Consider the following 18,486-nt stretch of genomic DNA (forward strand, 5'->3'; position numbering starts at 1 on the left):
GTTGGTCCGACAAAGACCAAATGCTATGTGTGCTTGTTTTTTTCTTTCTCATTACTCGAACGGTTTTCCAGAAAATAGGAAAAAACTGGGAATTGGCTCCGAGAGGAAATGCATCAGCTGTGACTGTCATAGAGATATCATTCAAAGTATAAATGCGTCAGGAAAGATGAAACTTTTACTGAATTAAAGGGTTTGCTGATATCTTCTATAGTTTTCACACAATGGCAGTTTTAGTTTTATGAAAATTTATGCTCTGACAGGACTCCTCTCACTCTGCTGTCCTGAGGTCTCCCACTCTGTTTTCACAGCCTCCAGATTAATCTGAAAGAAACTCAAACAAACTTCTCATGTCCACAATATCTGCTGCACCTAGACAAATTATGCTTGAAAACGTAGGTATTTTTGTGTGACTGTCATTGTGCTGGGCCTCACGGTTTTCTCTCAAATTGCCTCTGAGCGCAGAGAGCGACCATTCAGGCTCCCATTGACCGTCATTATAAACCAGGTCTCCTTCAAAAATCAAAGTGAGGACTATTTTTAAACTGCCATAAAAACTGTACCGTACTTAGGAGCAGCATAATAATCAGTGTCTTCAGCCGTCCCTTCTGGCGCTCACGGTTCAACAATTTTTCAGATGGCTGTTCTGTGTAATAATGAGACACACACAAACATCAGACAGACACATGAAGGATACACATAGAAATACATGCATTTAATGAAGCAAACACGTATCAACAAGACAAACATTGTGAGCACGTCATCGGTCTGACTTTGAAAGTAAAAGCCTACATTACTAAAAGGAACGTACCAACAGGAAGACCACTTTAGATAGACTTTCACAGTAAAACCCTCTGTTACCTGCTGTAACATACCAACAGGAAGACCACTTTAGATAGACTTTCACAGTAAAACCCTCTGTTACCTGCTGTAACATACCAACAGGAAGACGACTTTAGACAGATTTTCACAGTAAAACCCTCTGTTTCCTGCTGTAACATACCAACAGGAAGACCACTTTAGATAGACTTTCACAGTAAAACCCTCCATTACCTGCTGTAACATTCCAACAGGAAGACCACTTTAGACATATTTTCACAGTAAAACCCTCTCTTACCTGCTGTAACATACCAACAGGAAGACGACTTTAGACAGATTTTCACAGTAAAACCCTCTGTTACCTGTTACAGGAAGGCTTATTCACTCTCATTTTAAAACAAAGATCCCAGCTGACCAAACCAGGAGTTGTCACAGCTATGTTACACGTCTCACTTTCAAAATAAAAGATTTGACAGGTTTATCTCAATGTTTTTTTTTTTTTTGTTCTGATACTGTCTGGATTTGAAGCATCTAATGTTTGACTGGCAACAAGCAGGTCTCTCAGCGGGCAGTAACTCTGAAATTTTCAATTTAAACTGTGTTACCGGACCAAAGTAGCTTTGGGTAATACTAGCAGCATGTTTTCACATAAAGTGAGCCTTTCTATTTCTATTTTTTTAATCTTTTTGTAGATTGGTGTTTCACATCACCAGTCATCTACCTCCTCTGACTCCTCCAGCTCTAACTCCAATGCCTCAAAGGTAAAACAGAACAATTCTCCCACCTCTTTGTAACCGTAGTGACTCATTTTGTCGATTGACAGTACAGTAAAGGACAACCAAAATTCCAAAAAGATTGTGTAACATAAATAAAAACAGAATGGACAGTATGACATAAAACAATATGCACAGTTTTATCCACAGAAGAACATAGAAAACGATAGTTGTTTTACAAAAAAATATTAGCCCATCTTGAATTTGATGGCAGCAAAGTATCTCATAAAGGTTGAGATGCGGCTATGACTGGACAGCTGTAGCTCAGGAGGAAGAGCTGGCATCTGCTCATTCGAAGATCAGCAGTTCAATTCTTTGCTTCATGTCGAAGTTTCCTTGGGGAAGACACTTTCCTTGGGGAAAAAAGCACTGTGCAGCCTGCAACACTCTGGAAGTGGTACGTCAAAGTACCATAATAAAATGCCACATATTACCACAATGTATGTGGGGTGAATGGAGCTTGGAGTGTAAAAGTGCTTTGAGTGGTCAGCTAAACTAGAAAAGCGCATTATAAATACAGTCCATTTGTAGCCGCGTAGAATCTCCCCCTCTTATAACAGCAGTTGGGAGAGGAATGTTGTCCTATTCTTGTCTGATACGTATAGCATTGTCTGCTGAACAGTCGTGGGTCTTTGTCCTAATTTGTGTTTCATGATACGCCAAATGTTTTCTACAGGGTAGAAGGACTGCAAGCAGGCCAGTCCATCGCCTGTCTTCTGCTGAGAGGCCGTCCTGTTTGTAATGGCTGCAGTATATGCAAGGCCGTCCCTGAAAAAGATGTCATCTGGATGGGAGCATATATAATGCTCTAAAACCTGTTATACCTTTCAGCGTTGATGGTGCCTTTAACCTGCATTTGTCCACAGCACAGCAAACTGTGTTCACAACGATGCCTTTAAGGGTTCCTCAGTCCATGCCCAACACTGATTTTTGACTGTCCCTTGCTCATCAAGAGGTCTCCCAATTCTTGGAATCTTTTGATGATATTAAGTACTGTAGTTGATTAAAATCACAATTTTTATTTTTTTTTTAATTCAGATTGTTGAACCTTTACCCATCTGCCTCTCCAGGTTGCTCTTTTTGCCAATTATCCTTAGTTTCAACATGTGACTCCAGATGTTTCTTTTTCTAACCACTTACTTTTCTAGCTTTGTATTGTTTCTGTCACAACCTTTTTCAGATGGCTTGCTGCAATTAATTCAAGATAAGCTTTTCTTTTTTAATGAAATGCTAAAATGACTCACTATCAACATTTGACATGTTTTCTGTGTTCTATTGTGAATAAAATATTGGTTTATGAGATTTGCAAATCACTGCATTATTTTTTACACAGTGCTGCAACTTTTTTGAAATTAGGACTATAGATGAAATTCTCATAGTAGATGTAGATGATACTGAGACATTTTTTCAGCAAACGTTTCCATTTTACATTCTCTCATTCCACTTCTTCAAATGGCAGATACTGCCACTTTACTGATTTGGTTACTTAAAATGGTTGTATTAGGAACTCTTGATCCATCAGTCTTCATTTCTAAAGCACTTTTCATACAAAATAAATTGCAACACAAAGTGCTCTACATAGCCAATAATATTACATTTATTTATATATATATATATAAATAATATTACTTGCTTTGTAACTTCATAACTGTGTAAGAAGCAGCCTACATGTTGTGGAGCTACTGTCACTGTAAAATGAGATTATCACTGTTGGTAATCCATGACTGACTTGTTTTCAAAACTGTGCATGATTGTGTGAATGCTTTCGTCATCTTTTGCCCTGTGTTATGGTGTCACGCAAAAGTTGAAATTGCTTTGATTTATATTAAAAAGATGTACAATAAGAAGAAAGGGAAGCCTTTAAAACTTTAACAACTGTAGATTAAAAAACTGTGTGTGTTACCTAGTTGTAATCCAGTCACTGGTGTTTAATGCAATTACATACCTTTGTTCAACATTCCTTTTATTTCTAAAATTCTTGAAATAAAAAAAGACAAATTCAATACACCCTTTTTTTTAAAAATACCTCTGGGGACACGGTACCAAATACAGGAAATATGTTAACCACCTTCATTTTAGTACAACATTTAAACTCTCAAAATCAATAGCTTTCAAGCCACCAGCTTCATAGTCTTGTGCTGTGTCCGAAATCACTCCCTGACCACTATATAGTGACCACGCCATTTTGTAGTGGTGTCCGAATGTTTAGTCAATGTTCACTGCATGTATCCCACAATTCACCGCGAAATGTAGTGAGCATCCGATGGTCAAAATCGGAGCAAGATATCCCATCATGCAACGTTTCACCTCCGCAGCCCGTCAGGAGTTAGTACCGATAGGTGCAGTGGGTCTGAGCCTGTGTGTGTGCGTGCGTGCGTCTGTTTGTCTCCGTGTCTCTGGGTATTTACGAGGATTGGTATGTTGTATCATTTGTGTTTTTAGCCTATGTGAGGCACTTTGTGTTGCTATTAAAGTTTGAAAGGTGCCATATAAATAAAATTTGATTTGATTTGGAAGTTCATTTCAGGGTGTGTACGTTTTAAACATTTTATTTTTAACAAAGGGAGGGCACGCGGAAGAGTAAAAGGGATACTTTTCCCCATTGCAGGTCTAGCAGGTAGTCTGCTTTCTACAATAGACTGGCCTATATCCAAAAAATAGATGTCCTTTTGTGACAGACGTGAAGCCGAAGCGGCAACACGGTGGCTATCGTGATCTTTGTCAAATCTCTATGAATAGCGCCTGTGATTTCACACTTCCACTCAGACTAGTGTTGAGGAGAAAGTTTCAGTTTATCCTGCGAGGTTTCAACGAGGGCGGAGTTCCTTCGGTAACTAGGTAGCGCGGGAGTTTTTTTTATTTATGATACTCTGTCGCAGTTATACTTGAGGTGTAGATTTCAGCGCATTTCTATTGCTCATCTGTTGTAAACAATTGACCCTACACTTCTGATAGCAAAAGCTCCATATTTGGTGTACAATGGAAGGCAACCAGCAGCCTGGATTTGTAAACAGGTAACTATCGCCTACATTGTACACGACAGCTCCATTAGGGCAATCAGCAATGGTTCCGGTGAATATTTTAGTTTTCTCAATTTGAAACACAAGCCTGTAGACTGTGCACAATTAATCGATCTTTTACTGTTATCATGTACTCTTAGACACAGGGAAAATACGCTTGTATGTGTGCAGAGGTTGGAGCTTGCCCGGGTGATTTTTTTCTTCTGTTTTGGTAACTTGAGTAAAACTGTACCACTTAGTGGACTTTTCCATGTCTCTTCTCGACTTGTTGGGCCGTTGTTACGGTTTAACCTGCGACCAAGTTAGCTGGCTACCTTCAGCTAAAAGCGTCTATGGTTGCTGGTAGCTACGGAAGCTGTTTGGAAGAGGACGCTTAGCTGTCCTGGTTAATGCCGAATTGTGTGTGTCATATCTAAATCTCAACGTTTGCGGATTTGATTGTAATATGTGGTAGATCAACAGGATGAGAGGAAAAAGCTCTCAACACCATCACCTATTTTACCTACTTTAATTTACTATCCAAACTCATCTGCGTCGTAAATGAAGTTTTGCTTAAGTGAACATTTGTTAGACTTACCGGAACAAAAAAAAAATGGAAAAAGAAAGTATCCCCTGTGGGACTTGGAATCGCTCTATAATTAAAAGAGATACCCTTCACTAGTCCTGTCTGTATCCACCTCACTAATTGTGCTGCGACAAAGTTTTGAAGATACTTCACCTACAATATACGACCCGTTACGTTTCAAGTCTGAGGGGAGCAGCTTGACTATCTCTGTAATGTCGCATTCCGTGTGCCATTAAGCCACCCATTTAACAAGTTACTACATAAAGGATCTGTTAAACTCCTCACAAGCTATAACCCTTAGTTTGTCGATAGTGTGGCAGAACTATTTTCCACACGGAAACGTAATATCCGCGGGTGAGTGGGGGAAAAAAGTGGAAAAGTCCCAAAAGCGGCAATGATCTACTGGTGTTCGATAAACCTGCGGGATTCCTATGCGCGAGACTGCAGTTTCAAGCGTGAAGGTGACCGCTTAGATGTTTAGAAAAATCGCGAAAGTAGACGAACAGTGAAAAAATGTTTCTTTTGTAGCTATTAAAATACGTCACAAATATAGTCATTAATCCTATGTGGGATGGGTTACAGAATTGTTCGGACCAGTCTAAAAGTCACTAAAATGGTCCTGAAAAGAAGACGGTGTAGGTACCAGATCGGCTCGGGGTCCTTCGTCTGCTGATTACGTCACACAATATGATTGGCTGTACGCTTGAATGGGAGTACATTGATTGGCTGTAGCCATAGCAACATAACAGCTAATAACATGTACCTAGACGCTGTAAGTGGGAGTTTTTTTCGCGGTGTTTTGGTGATCGACAGTAGCTATGGAGAGGTTTTTCGAAGAAATTAAGTATTTCTTTGACATAGGGTTTAGGTAGCTTCCCCTTAAAATCTAGTTTGTTTTTTAAATTATTTTTGCCTTGGTTCACTCCAAAGAGAAGCTTCATTTTCAGTTTTGTGTATTGTTTGTGTGCTAAGCAGCAATAAATTGCTTGTTATTTTGACTATACCTGTGTGTGAACTCCTATTTATTTTAGGCAAAAAATTTACATAAAAATTTATTTCATTTTTCTGTTGGATATGTGTGTGTTTATACACACAAATAGACACACAGATAAGTGTAATATAGTTTAAAAGTATATGTGTATACATATATAAATATATAATTGTCTAAATAAATAAGACAACTGAAAATTATCTTAAAGAAATGGCGTCTGTCTATCAATCTATCTATCGTGAAAGTTGAACGCAATATAGTTTGTCCGAGTGGCGTTACTGTAGATAGCGTATTGTGTGACGTTTTCAGCAGACGAAGGACCCCGAGCCGATCTGGAAGCCGAGCCGATCTTGTACCTACAACGGTTCTGAGCCACGGCTGAGTACAGTCTTATTCGAACAGAAACGAACAGAAACAGCCCAAACAGCATTGTCAAGATGTGCGTTGGGAATTGTATTTAGTTTACCTTGCAACTGTTGGCATAAAAAGTCCAAAAGACACATTTCAGTGTGTGGAATTCTAATTTCACCTCCAGGGAATTGATATGTTCATCAAACAGTATAACGTTTTTACAGTCACCTGAAATCTTGCATCTGTACCTAGAAAATGTGGTGTTTCTTATCAGAAAGATGCAGCATTTCGACAAGTTTAAAAACGTGATGATATCCACAGTCAAACAGTGGGGTTCATTTACAATTCCACTCCTACAAATCTTATTACACACAGTTGTCTCACCTGACTGAAATTGTGATGGGATATTAATGTTTTCTCTGAAAAGAAAAACATGGAAACATCCACGTTTATCTTGTCAAGAGACAAAGGCACTAAACATCTGCTCCACGTTGTTTATGTATGTTCTAAGAGCCAGGTGCCCATGTGGGATTCAAACCGGTGTCTTTCAACACCGTGACACAGCTTGTTATTGGTTGTTTTATCCTTCAAGCTGCCCAGCTTGTAAGATTGGTTTGAGTTTTACATGCCTAACTGAATCATGATCACTGTCTGCTGTGAGACTGCTCTCATTGGTTCCAGCAGCATGCTCAGGTGACAGTCACAACTTAATATAGAAGCCTGGATTAATGTGACGGCTCCTTGCAGTGTATCAGTGACAGAGGCTCACCGTGTAGGTTAACAGACTCAAGTGTTGGGTTGGAATAGCGGGGTCAGATTTGACTAACGTTGTTTTAATGAGCCTCTCGTCCGACTGTAGCTGGGAGGCTCAGGCCTAACGAATCAAAGTAACAGCACATGATTTTCAAAATGAGAACGCCTGATGGTTTTATGCATCTTTGTCTAGAATTGATTTGACAAGAGACTGTTGTGTTGTTAAGCTTACGAAGGAGGATGTCGACCATTTAAGAAAGATCTTTTTCTGCTTAGTAGAACTTGAACTCAGAGCTGGGACTCACTCGTGTTGACAGTGTTCTCATTTAGTGAAAAACCAATGGGACGGGCTCATTGATGTGCTTAGCATATACTGCCTAATTGGCAATATGCTGACTTAAAAAAGGCAAACTATGTAACCCTTAGGTTACGTGCTTAAGTGCTGTTTTTGTTTTGTTTAAAGAAAACCTTACATTTTGACACGATTTCAAAAGCTTACAAATGGTTCAAGATGAAGGGTTACTGTTAATTAAATTGAGTCACCAAAGCTTGTGAAAGTGAAGGTACTAAATGTAATGACCTAATTTGCATGTGATGACATCACTGGTGACATTACACAACTTCTAGGAATACTGGCTTTTGAAGCAGATCCTGATTCTGGGGGAAGAGCTGCGGTTCATATCTGTTTGTCTAATTTGTTCTCAGAGTCTAGAAATCATCAGTTTGGAAGATGGGCAAAAAAAATCAGTGGGTTCAACATTTGTGAAATCTCTGTCTCTGTCTCAAGCCCATCAAAGTACCGAATCCACACCTGGTAGAGTTCATCTGTAGTCCAAAAAGCACACTCCTGTTTCCAGCGTCAGACCACGCCAGCTGCCCCCCCGCATACACCTGCTCCCTCGTTGACCCCAGAGAACCTCACATAAGTTGCATGATTCATGTAGCTTTCAGATAGATCCAGGAAGCCATTGGCACAATTTATCTTCAGTTTACCTTTATTGCTTTAGTGCTGAAGCTGACCGCTTGCACAGCTGCGGGGCAACAAATGAGAATCTGTGTCCTCCTGCCGTCACCCTCATTTCTGTCCGACAGACCTGCGACTCTCTGAGGGCAGATTCTCAACCTCCAACGCTTCATAGTTTTAACCAAACATGTTTAAAAAAAGCTTGTTACATTTTCTGATGAATTTTCTCAGAATTTCACCCAAACATCTTCCATACGACTGCATTACACAATGACCGTCACCAGTAGGGTTTGATTTAATTCACTTCCTCCTCGGTTTACTTGAACTTGCCTGTTGAAGTTCAGTAGGTGAGGATTTTAAACGTGATTCACTTGAAATGATTTGACACGGGTAAGCATTAAAGTCCAGTGTGCTGTCTTAGAGTTTGCACAGTAAAGGCATCATTTCTGCGCCGCTTCATTACAGTTTACACCCCAACCAGCCAGAACATAACTAAACTGTAATGGCTTTATACGAAACAATTCATTTACCCTGATAACATTCATCTTTAGCGGTTTTTTTCTATCCTAATTTAGTTCATGTTAAGATAATCTTTGTTGTTGTTCACTCGGGTGAATCAATGGAGCCCTTTGTGTTTTTTTAGCAAGGAAAACGCTGTTCTTTACTGGTGGTTCATATGAAATTAAGCACTGTTTTGTTCTCAGTTGACCAGTTTTAAGGTAGTAATTCAATTAACTGTAACACCATGTTTTACCATCCATTTTGACTGTTCAAATGAGTCAGGATTACATGTACAGTGGTATTAACAGTGAACAAAAAGGACAGTGCATATGTGCATCACAACATGTGTTCGCCGGAGGACAGCGTCCTGATGGATCAGCCTCCCTGTCTCACTCTGAAAATAGTTCATGAAGATGTTGCACACCTCTGCCATTTCATGCTGTCCCGTCAAAAGTCAGGCAACTTCGACCAGTGATTTCAGCTGCTAATTGGTCAAAACCTGCACAATTGCAGTTGTCAAAGCTGTGTAAAAAATTTCAAATTTTTACAGTCTGTCCCTGTTTGTCTTTAGTGGCACAACTCGGAAAAGAGAAGAATACCTGGAGTGGCCAGAATACTTCATGGCTGTAGCCTTCCTTTCAGCCCAAAGGAGTAAAGACCCAAGCTCACAGGTGAGTGTGTTTGTGTGTGGGGGGGTCTGCACGTGCATTTGTACGCACTAAAACAGTTAGATACTCGGAAAGGATGTCAATTTTTTTGTTAGAAGAAACCCCAACTTATAATAATTATAGACATAAATGTCTTAATTGCCCTCTCCTCAGAACACCCTCAATATTTGAATTATTTAAAAATTCTTAAAAAATGTATTCGACATTTTGAGCTGCAGTGTCCATCTCACTTTAAGTGCACAATACAGCCTGGCTCGATGATGTCAAATGTCCAGATTTCACTATTATTAGAGCATTTATCAGCCAACAATAAACTTATTCATTTCAGTGCCACGTGGTGTTGCTTTTGGATGAATTTTCCAGTTAAAAGGCAACAGGAGAAATAAAGCAAGTCCTCACAGCCTTCTTACATAACAGAAGGAGCAAAGACAGCTGCCTAAAAGATCAGTGGCTGGTGCATTCAATACCTTCTCAGCAAGCGTTGAAGGAAAAAAACGTGGGTTTTGGCTTGTGGAGCTTCTTAGCGAGCATTAGGAAGATGTGGCACAGACATTAAAGATTTAGTTCGATTCTCACCTTACCACCTCTTCCATCCTCTTCACCTTCAGGTATTTTCTTATTGAATTCATCACTTGTACTGCGCTTGGGTTAAGAAAACACCGTGGCAGTCACCACTGTTCATAATGCATTGCAACATGTACTATGGCAATCTAAGAGTACAAGAAAGAGGAATTATTACCTTTTAGATAATAATGCATTTTCATACTCAAAGCTAGTGTTGATTTAAGAAGCCATTCAAGGCATATTAGATGTGGTTTCATTGCCGACGGCATCCTAAAAACAGATTCCGAAAAGACAAGTGATGCGTGAGGTTTGAGCTGGTGTAAGCTTCTGATGAACATGAATCTGATGTTGTCAAAGTTGGAAATGAGACATTGGGGGTCAATTCTATTCAGTATATTTATGTAGTGCCAAATCACAACAAATGTCATCTCAGGGCACTTCAAAGATTCAAGCCAATAAGAGCCCAGTTTATTGTAATACAATCAGAATCTAATCAAATCCAATTCACTAAATTCCAAATTAGTTCAATACTTACAGAGCCAACAAAGAAAAGTTGCCTCGCAAAGGAAACCAGCAGATTGCATAGAAACTTCACATTGATCCAATCCCCCACCCTGAGTTTGCAGAATATGACTGTGGAAAGAAAAAACTCCCTTTTAACAAGAAAAAACTGGAAACCAAACAGGGCCGCCATCGGCTGGGGGTTGAAAGGTCAGGAATCAAGCATCAGATCAGGGATACCTGCTGGGAAAGAGAAACACAAGTTAATGACATCTATAATGTCATATGTACATGGAGAGTAAACAGAGCAGACGGAGGAGAGGTGCATCATGGGAGGTCCCCAGCAGTCTCGGCCTATATCTGAGCCATCCCTAACTATAAGCTTTATCAGAAAGGAAAGTTTCAGCCTGATCTTAAAGGTAGAGAGGGTGTCTGCTTCCTGAAGCCAAACTGGCAGCTGGTTCCACAGAGAGGGGCCTGATAACTGAAGGCTCTGCCTCCCATTCTGCTTTTAGGGGCCTGATAACTGAAGGCTCTGCCTCCCATTCTGCTTTTAGGGGCCTGATAACTGAAGGCTCTGCCTCCCATTCTGCTTTTAGGGGCCTGATAACTGAAGGCTCTGCCTCCCATTCTGCTTTTAGGGGCCTGATAACTGAAGGCTCTGCCTCCCATTCTGCTTTTAGGGGCCTGATAACTGAAGGCTCTGCCTCCCATTCTGCTTTTAGAAACTCTGGGAACCACAAGGAAACCTGTAGCCTGAGAGCAAAGTGCTCTGTTGAGGAAATATCTTAGCCAATGAAGAGAAACTGGAGAAATGTGATTTATCCTGTTAGTTCTCATCAGAACTCTGGCTGCAGCATTTTGGATCAGCTGGAGGCTTTTCAGAGAATATGTGGGACAGCCCAATAATAAGGAATTACGGTAGTCCAATCTTGAAGTAACAAATGCATGGACTAGTTTCTCTGCATCACCCTGAGACAGGATGTTCCTGATTTTAGCAATATTACGAAGGTGCAAGAAGGCAGTCCTAGAAACCAGTTTTATATGTGCGTCAAATGATAAATTCTGGTCAAAAATAACTCCAAGGTTCCTCACTGTAGAAGTAGAAGCCAAGGAAATACCATCTAGAGTAACTATATAACTAGACAATTTCTCCCTGAAGCGCTCAGGTCCAAAGAGAACAACTTCAGTTTTGTCTGAATTTAAAAGCAGACAGTTCTGAGTCATCCAGGTCTTTGTCTTTTATTTGATGTATTTTAGCTTTTTATTTTCTCTTGTTTTATTGTTAAAACACATCTTTGCGCAGTCTGAGAGACAGAGTTGCATTTCACTGATTGTTATACGTGTGTAACTAACCAGTTCACTCTGAATCCTGACTGAAACTCTTCAAACAGATTATTTATATGTAAATGATCACAAAGTTGAGCTGCAACTATTTTAATAAGAATTTTAAACAAGAAGGGGAGATTGGATATAGGTCGATAATTATCCAACACTTCTGAATCAAGAGTAGGTTTTTAAAGTAAAGGTTTAATTACAGCAACCTTAAAAGTCTGAGGTACATATCCTGTCAACAAAGACAGATTGATCAAATCCAATATGGAAGTGTCAATTAAGGGGAAAACCTCCTTGAACAGTCTGGTTGGGATTGGGTCTAAAATAGAAGTTGATGGTTTAGAAGAGACTATTGCTGTTGTTAGCTCAGAAAGATCAACTGGGCAGAAGCTGTCTAAATACAATTCAGGTTCTAAAGATACTTCTAAAGCTGCTCTACTTGATGATACATCAGTGATGATAATGGGAAGGATTCCATTAATCTTCTCTCTGATAGAAACAATTTTATTGATGAAGAATCTCATGAAATCATCACTGCTGAGAGTTAAAGGAATACATGGCTCAACAGAGCTCGGACTCTTTGTCAGCCTGGCAACAGTGCTGAAAAGAAACCTGGGATTATTCTTATTCTCTTCTATCAATGATGAATAATAAGCAGTTCTAGCTTTACGAAGTGCTTTCTTATACGTTATTAAACTATCTTTCCAGACTAATTGAGACTCTTCTAAATTAGAGGAACACCACTGTCTCGCCAGCTTTCTTGCAGTCTGCTTTAAAGCACGCAGCTGTGAATTATACCAAGGAGCCAACCTCTTCTGACTGATTACCTTCCTTTTCAGAGGGGCAACATTGTCCAGTGTTGTACGCATTGAAGCTATAGTGCTGTCAACAAGAGAGTCAAGTTCTACTGGAGTAAAATTTAGGTAGCCGTCCTCTGTCATATCTGCACATGGCAGTGAAGAAAAGGATGATGAAATCAACTCTTTAAATCTGGTTACAGCATTCTCTGATAGACACCTTCTATATGTAGAATTCTTCTCAGAAACTGTGTAGTCAAGTAATGTAAATTCAAAAGTTATTAAAAAATGGTCAGACAAGACAGGGTTATGAGGGAACACTGTTAACTGTTCACTCTCAATGCCATAAGTCAGCACAAGGTCAAGGGTATGATTAAGGCAGTGAGTAGGTCTGTGAACACTTTGAGAAAATCCAATAGAGTCTAATATAGAATTAAAGTTAATATTTAGGCTGTCTACATGAATATATACACTACATATGTCATTTTAAGCAAATGTACTAATTAAAATGTGTGCAACCTCTCTCTGCAGGTGGGCGCTTGCATTGTCAATCAGGAGAATAAGATAGTTGGCATCGGTTACAACGGTATGCCCAATGGCTGTGATGATGACCTTTTACCGTGGTCGCGGACTGCTGATGACCAGCTTGACACTAAGTACCCCTATGGTAGGAGCACGTGTGCATTAGCAGCCTTTTTCTGTACGGACATTTCTTTGAATTATATGCTTTCAGGAACCTGTTAAAGTGAGCATACAATCCCAAATGAGGAAATGATAGTTTGGTATGGAAAAGAAGTTGGGACAGGGGCAATTTCTGACTACTAATGAGGAAAATAAATGAATTAATAATTAGATAATATTCATTATCTATTAGTTATTATTCATTTTCTATGTTTGTTAGGCTCACCAATAGATAAAATGTCAACAAGTGGGTTGTGTTTGGAGTCAGTAGGCACAAAACCTTTGTAGGTTCTTCCTCCACCGTCCCATCTTTTAAACCTATAGCAAGTTTATTGTCTGAACTCGTTCTGACCAATCTCTCATGGAATCCCACCTCTGACACCATTTTGTTGTGAGAATTTTCTTAAGTGAATCTCAGTAAGAAAAGAATAGAATAATAAGTAATATTAAGTTGCCTTAAATGCATTTGTTTCTGACGAGGAAGGTGTGTCAGTCATACAGAAACATGGCAGTCTGCAGAGTGAGAGACAAAGAGCTGCAGCTGCACGGTTGCTGGCCAAGAGAACACAGTGATCGGTGAACAACAGCTCGACTGTTGGCACAAAAAGATGATTTTCTTTGTTTAGTCAAGATATGTGCCACCCTTGCCAGTTCAAGTGGACAAAAAGACCGATCAGTTGTGGCCTGTTTGGAAGGATCGCCAGGAGAACGCTTCTTTTCTCTAAAAAGTTTGAACAAACTTTTGAAGCGATGTGTTTTTGACAGATAATGCCAAAGTGGAGAGGTTTGGCCATAATGCAGGGCACCACAAAACCAAAGAGCTTATCACCGCCAACACCTCACATCAAGCGCCTTTTTATCTTATTGTTTATAAAGTCGATGATTTCCACATGAACTCCTGCTTGCGTGCACAAACGCACATGCACACGTCTGTCAGAGTGAATGACATTTTCATTTGAGCGGAGCAGCAAAGATGGCATCTCGAGATTTCTTTTTTTTTTAAACAGCTCTTAAAAAGAACTAAGCAGATTATTAATCCACCAATTTTCCATATTCTTCTTAAAATCTTGAATATAGCAAATGTAAACAGGCTGAAGCCTTGTCACCTGATAAGCTCGGAGTCAGCGCTTTGTGTTGAAAGATTTTTGTCTCAATGCTCTGTCCCACAGTGTGCCATGCAGAACTGAACGCCATTATGAACAAGAACAGTGCGGATGTGAAAGGATGCACCATGTATGTGGCTTTGTTTCCATGCAATGAGTGTGCCAAGCTAATTATCCAGGCCGGTGAGTGTTGACAGCGCATACAGATTTACCTTCTGGATCCTCAAATCCTTGATTCACTCATCATACTTGGGTGATGATGGCATTAAAATGCATTTTAAATGCTGGTGTTGTGACACACCAATTTAATAGCATTGAGCAGTTCCAGTATGATTCAGCTTTTAATTTCTATTTTTTTTAAATATCACAATTTAAAATAACGTGGACATTTTTGCTCCTTCCAGATTTTATAGGGGTTTTCTTTGGGATCCACTTTAAGTGGGTGATGTCAGAAAGTCATGTGATGTTTCAACTCTACAAAAGCTGTTATTCTTCTTCCTTCCCTCGCGGGCTCTACTGCTGTTGTGATTTGTAATGAACTGCTTCTGTTCAGTATGTCATATTAGATAAATAACCTTTGACCCTAAATAGGTTAGTGTGTTTGGAAAATAAATAAATGAATGGGAAGCATGTGCTTAGCGTGAAGAAAAGGCGTGTCCAGTGGGATTATGTCTTATCCTTTTCAGCATTTAACAGCCTTACATTTAATCTGGGCATGAAGTGCATCTGTACAAAGTAGACTCACAATCTTTCTGTTGCTCTGTTCCCTTCTGTGTCCCTAACTCACTTTGTCTAGGTCTTAAAGAAGTGGTTTATCTTTCTGACAAGTACCATGATACACCTGAGATGACTGCTTCCAGAAGGCTGCTCGGCATGGCAGGAATACAGTACAGGTACACAACAAAGAAAGTGTTCCTTTCTTGCTTTAAATGTATAGTGAGTGGAGGTTGAGTGATTCAAGTAATTCCAGAGGCTTTATTGTTGGCTAAAGATCAGCCATCAGCAAATCTCCATGGGGATTGTGCCTTCTGATCAGATTCATTGATGGTCTAATCAGATGGCCATTAACTTCTATTTGTGAAGTTGGATGATCAGTAAACTCTATTAATATTATACTTCAGTGTTAATTGGTGGAGAAGTTGATAAAATGCCAACTGAGACAGAAAACCTCTGCAGTAAGACTTAGATAAGGTAAGGACGCTCACATCCTCTCCCACTGTTACCCGAGGATCAGTAGCTCGATGCCCTTCTTTTGTTGATGATACATGAAGTGCAAATGGAGTGGTAAACGCACACTATGGTTTCTTGTGTGAGTAAGTCCATGTTTATGAGCAGACGTAGAAGCAAAAAATGGATACTTCTGGTTGTTTTTTGTACAAACGTATTAAAACTAACAACAGTTAGTCCCCGTTGCTGGCTTGTCACCTCGTGCGCCTGTTTGTTAAAATGCATTCATTCATCTAAAGTCAACACATCGCAGACATTTGTAACAGTTCTCAGTCACTGCTTGATGTTCAAACTCATGCCCTTTAGTGTTGTAACGGCTACAAATTAGAGCTTGTATCTGCAGTCACTGATCCTGTATCTATGGGTTTTTAGGCAATCCTGGTCCATAAACCTGTTGTGAGTGAAGTGTAGCAAACAAACACATGTTGTTTTAAAGTGCTTTTTAAATAAAGTTGTATTGGAATTGGATATATCGCATGTTGATCTTTCAAAGGTCAAACAGAAAGATCCAACTGAAATCATACAAAGTTGAGCTTCTCAAAAGGGGGTTAACACACCAACATAATGCAGTTAGGGATCAAGTCACTATGCATGAAAACGCTTAAGTAGACTCTGTTTGGCCGAGGCATGCTTAAAAACTTTTTGTCTTTAAAAAAAGAACAGGACTGCATTGGGCATCACTGCCTGTTGTGTGTGTTCCTGATGTTTATTTTTTCCCTCAATGTTTTGCTAGGCACTTCAAGCCCAAGAAGACTGAGATTGTCATTGATTTTAATTCTATTAACCACGCTGGAATGCTGAACCATGCAACCAAGTAAAACTGCATCTTGGAGGGCCACTAAATGAGGAGCTAGAGGAGGAATGAGAAGAACGAAAGGGACTGAGATGCCTCTTTTTATTTAGTTCTTTTTGTCCTGTGTTTTGTTCAAAAGAAAACTCAGCCAGACCTTGACATTGGTGTCTTGATATTTTGATCAGCTGGAAATTTTTAAATGATTTAATTTAACTTCTCCATCTTTTGTTACTGTCTGTGTCGGGGGGGGACTTTCTACAAACTGTAAATTTGATAATATTAAAATCTTTTGTGTTGTGAATGTGATTCTCGCTGTCTACAAAGTGGCAATCGTTTCCCTGTTTTATAAGTTTCAAGACCAATGTGAAGGCACCTGACTGTACGGGAAAACATTCAAGGCATAACTTTTTCTGTGGCAGATCATTATACATGTAAGTATGGACTAATTCAATGGAAAGATACCTTATAACAACAGCAAATAGACATATTGTCTAAATGGGCTTTTTCAACATCATAAAAGAATAATTCTCTTTTTTTTCCCTTGTGTCATGTAAACCGGTTGATGGGTTCATTGTTTTCATTTTAGATTTGTCATGAGGCTTTTAAAAACATGGTCATACTACTTCTCATTGAGATGAAACTTTTTTTGCTGCTCCGCTGTATGGCTTGCTGTTCCAACAGGTTTATGGAAGCAAATTATTGGCTGATATTTCTCTTTAACTATATCTAGATCTTTGCTTTCATGCCACTGAGGGAATTCATGTAATTTCTCTTAATCCCTGCATTCCTTCAGCTGCCTGTGCCTTTTAGTTCAATAAAACCAGGATCACATGATAATAATGTTAACTGTTTTCATTATTCTTGAAAAGTTTTGAAATCTGATCATAGGGTAACTTCAGTTCAAAGTACAAAGACAATAAGTTTCCTAAAAAAAAGGGGGGGGGGTGTTGTTTCATTGTTTCATAAACTAAAAAAGTTAAAGCTTGCTAAAAAAAATAAAGTAAGACACAACTAACAACTTAAGATAAATAAACAAAAATAAAACTGCTCAAACCAAGCTTCTGTTTGTAACTCACAACTTTATTAACGAGAAAATTCTCCTGTGGCCCGATACCCCAAGTAGCGACCGACCTCTGAACTTCCCAAAAATTGTGGTTTCTTTGAACTCCAAAAGGTCCTGCTATGTACTGTTGACTTTTGCCAATGGCAAAGGACAGCTTAGCTGAACTACAAATAATACAAACACAAATAAAAAACATAAAAAGAAAGAAGAATGAACCAAATAATTAAACAAAAAGCATTTTGGAAAATAAAAACAAACAGTAAACAATAACAATAAACAACCAAACTGATCAACAAAATGTTACTCGATACATACGAACATTTAACCTTACCCCCATGTCACATTATGACGTGCATGCAAATGTGAACATGTGATCTTGTTCCAATATGATGAGTAATGATTCACTGAAAGGGAATGATAAATGTGCAGTAGTGTAGTGCAGCTCAGTGTCTTCCGGTCCAGTCCTGTTACTGCTGGCTGAACTCGTCTTCTTCTGGCTGAACATCAGTTCAGCAGTCTGAGCCAGAGCTAACTAATAAAGGAGAGGTTACAAGCACTTCACTTCCATGAAGGGGTTTTTACCACCCCTTTTCCCTAAGTAACCTTGGATAATAAAGCAGAGAATTCAGGCATATTTTCTTGACAGTGTTTGATGGCTATAAGTTAGTTCAATTTAATACAGTTCACTTATATAGCGCCACATCACAACAAATGTCATCTCAATTATACAGTCCAGTTCAAGCCAATTAGAGTCCAATTTACTGTAGTCATAAATTACAATCAAATCCAATTAATTGAATTCAAAATTAGTCAAATTCATACATACAAAGCCAATTCAAAAACAATTTCCTACCCAAGGAAACCAACAGATTATACTGAAACTTCTTGGTCCCGTCCCCCGTCCTGAGCATGCCTGAGGAGACTGGAGAGAAATGACTCCCTTTTAACAGGAAGAAACCTCTGGCAGAACCAGAACCAGGAGGGGTGGCCTTCTGCCTTGACCAGCTCGGGTTTGAGAAG

General features: G+C 39.3%; 2 protein-coding genes across 2 annotated transcripts in view; both read left to right on the forward strand.

The window, feature by feature from the left end:
* Positions 1 to 1,610, forward strand: part of cep44 (centrosomal protein 44) — a 35,251-nt gene extending 33,641 nt beyond the window's left edge. Inside the window, exon 8 of the mRNA XM_072383896.1 lies at positions 1,509 to 1,610. Within this exon, the coding sequence (XP_072239997.1) occupies positions 1,509 to 1,610 (102 nt within the window). The remainder of the gene's footprint in view (positions 1 to 1,508) is intronic.
* A 2,837-nt stretch (positions 1,611 to 4,447) lies between these two features.
* Positions 4,448 to 17,222, forward strand: dctd (dCMP deaminase). The gene is made up of 6 exons (XM_072383897.1): positions 4,448 to 4,603; positions 9,306 to 9,405; positions 13,131 to 13,266; positions 14,450 to 14,566; positions 15,180 to 15,276; positions 16,344 to 17,222. The coding sequence occupies exons 1-6, from the start codon at positions 4,569 to 4,571 to the stop codon at positions 16,426 to 16,428; spliced, it is 570 nt and encodes a 189-aa protein (XP_072239998.1). The 5' UTR covers positions 4,448 to 4,568; the 3' UTR covers positions 16,429 to 17,222.
* Positions 17,223 to 18,486: the final 1,264 nt, after the last annotated feature.

Source organism: Leuresthes tenuis, unplaced genomic scaffold, assembly GCF_036924035.1.
Source record: "Leuresthes tenuis unplaced genomic scaffold, fLeuTen1.0.hap1 SCAF_4, whole genome shotgun sequence".
Classification (NCBI taxonomy): Eukaryota; Metazoa; Chordata; class Actinopteri; order Atheriniformes; family Atherinopsidae; genus Leuresthes; species Leuresthes tenuis.

Coding starts and splice junctions, on each gene's coding strand:
- dctd (XM_072383897.1), top strand. CDS start 4,569: ATGGAAGGCAACCAGCAGCCTGGATTTGTAAACAG. Junction 9,406..13,130: donor GTAAAGACCCAAGCTCACAG/GTGAGTGTGTTT, acceptor CTCTCTCTGCAG/GTGGGCGCTTGCATTGTCAA. Junction 13,267..14,449: donor TGACACTAAGTACCCCTATG/GTAGGAGCACGT, acceptor TCTGTCCCACAG/TGTGCCATGCAGAACTGAAC.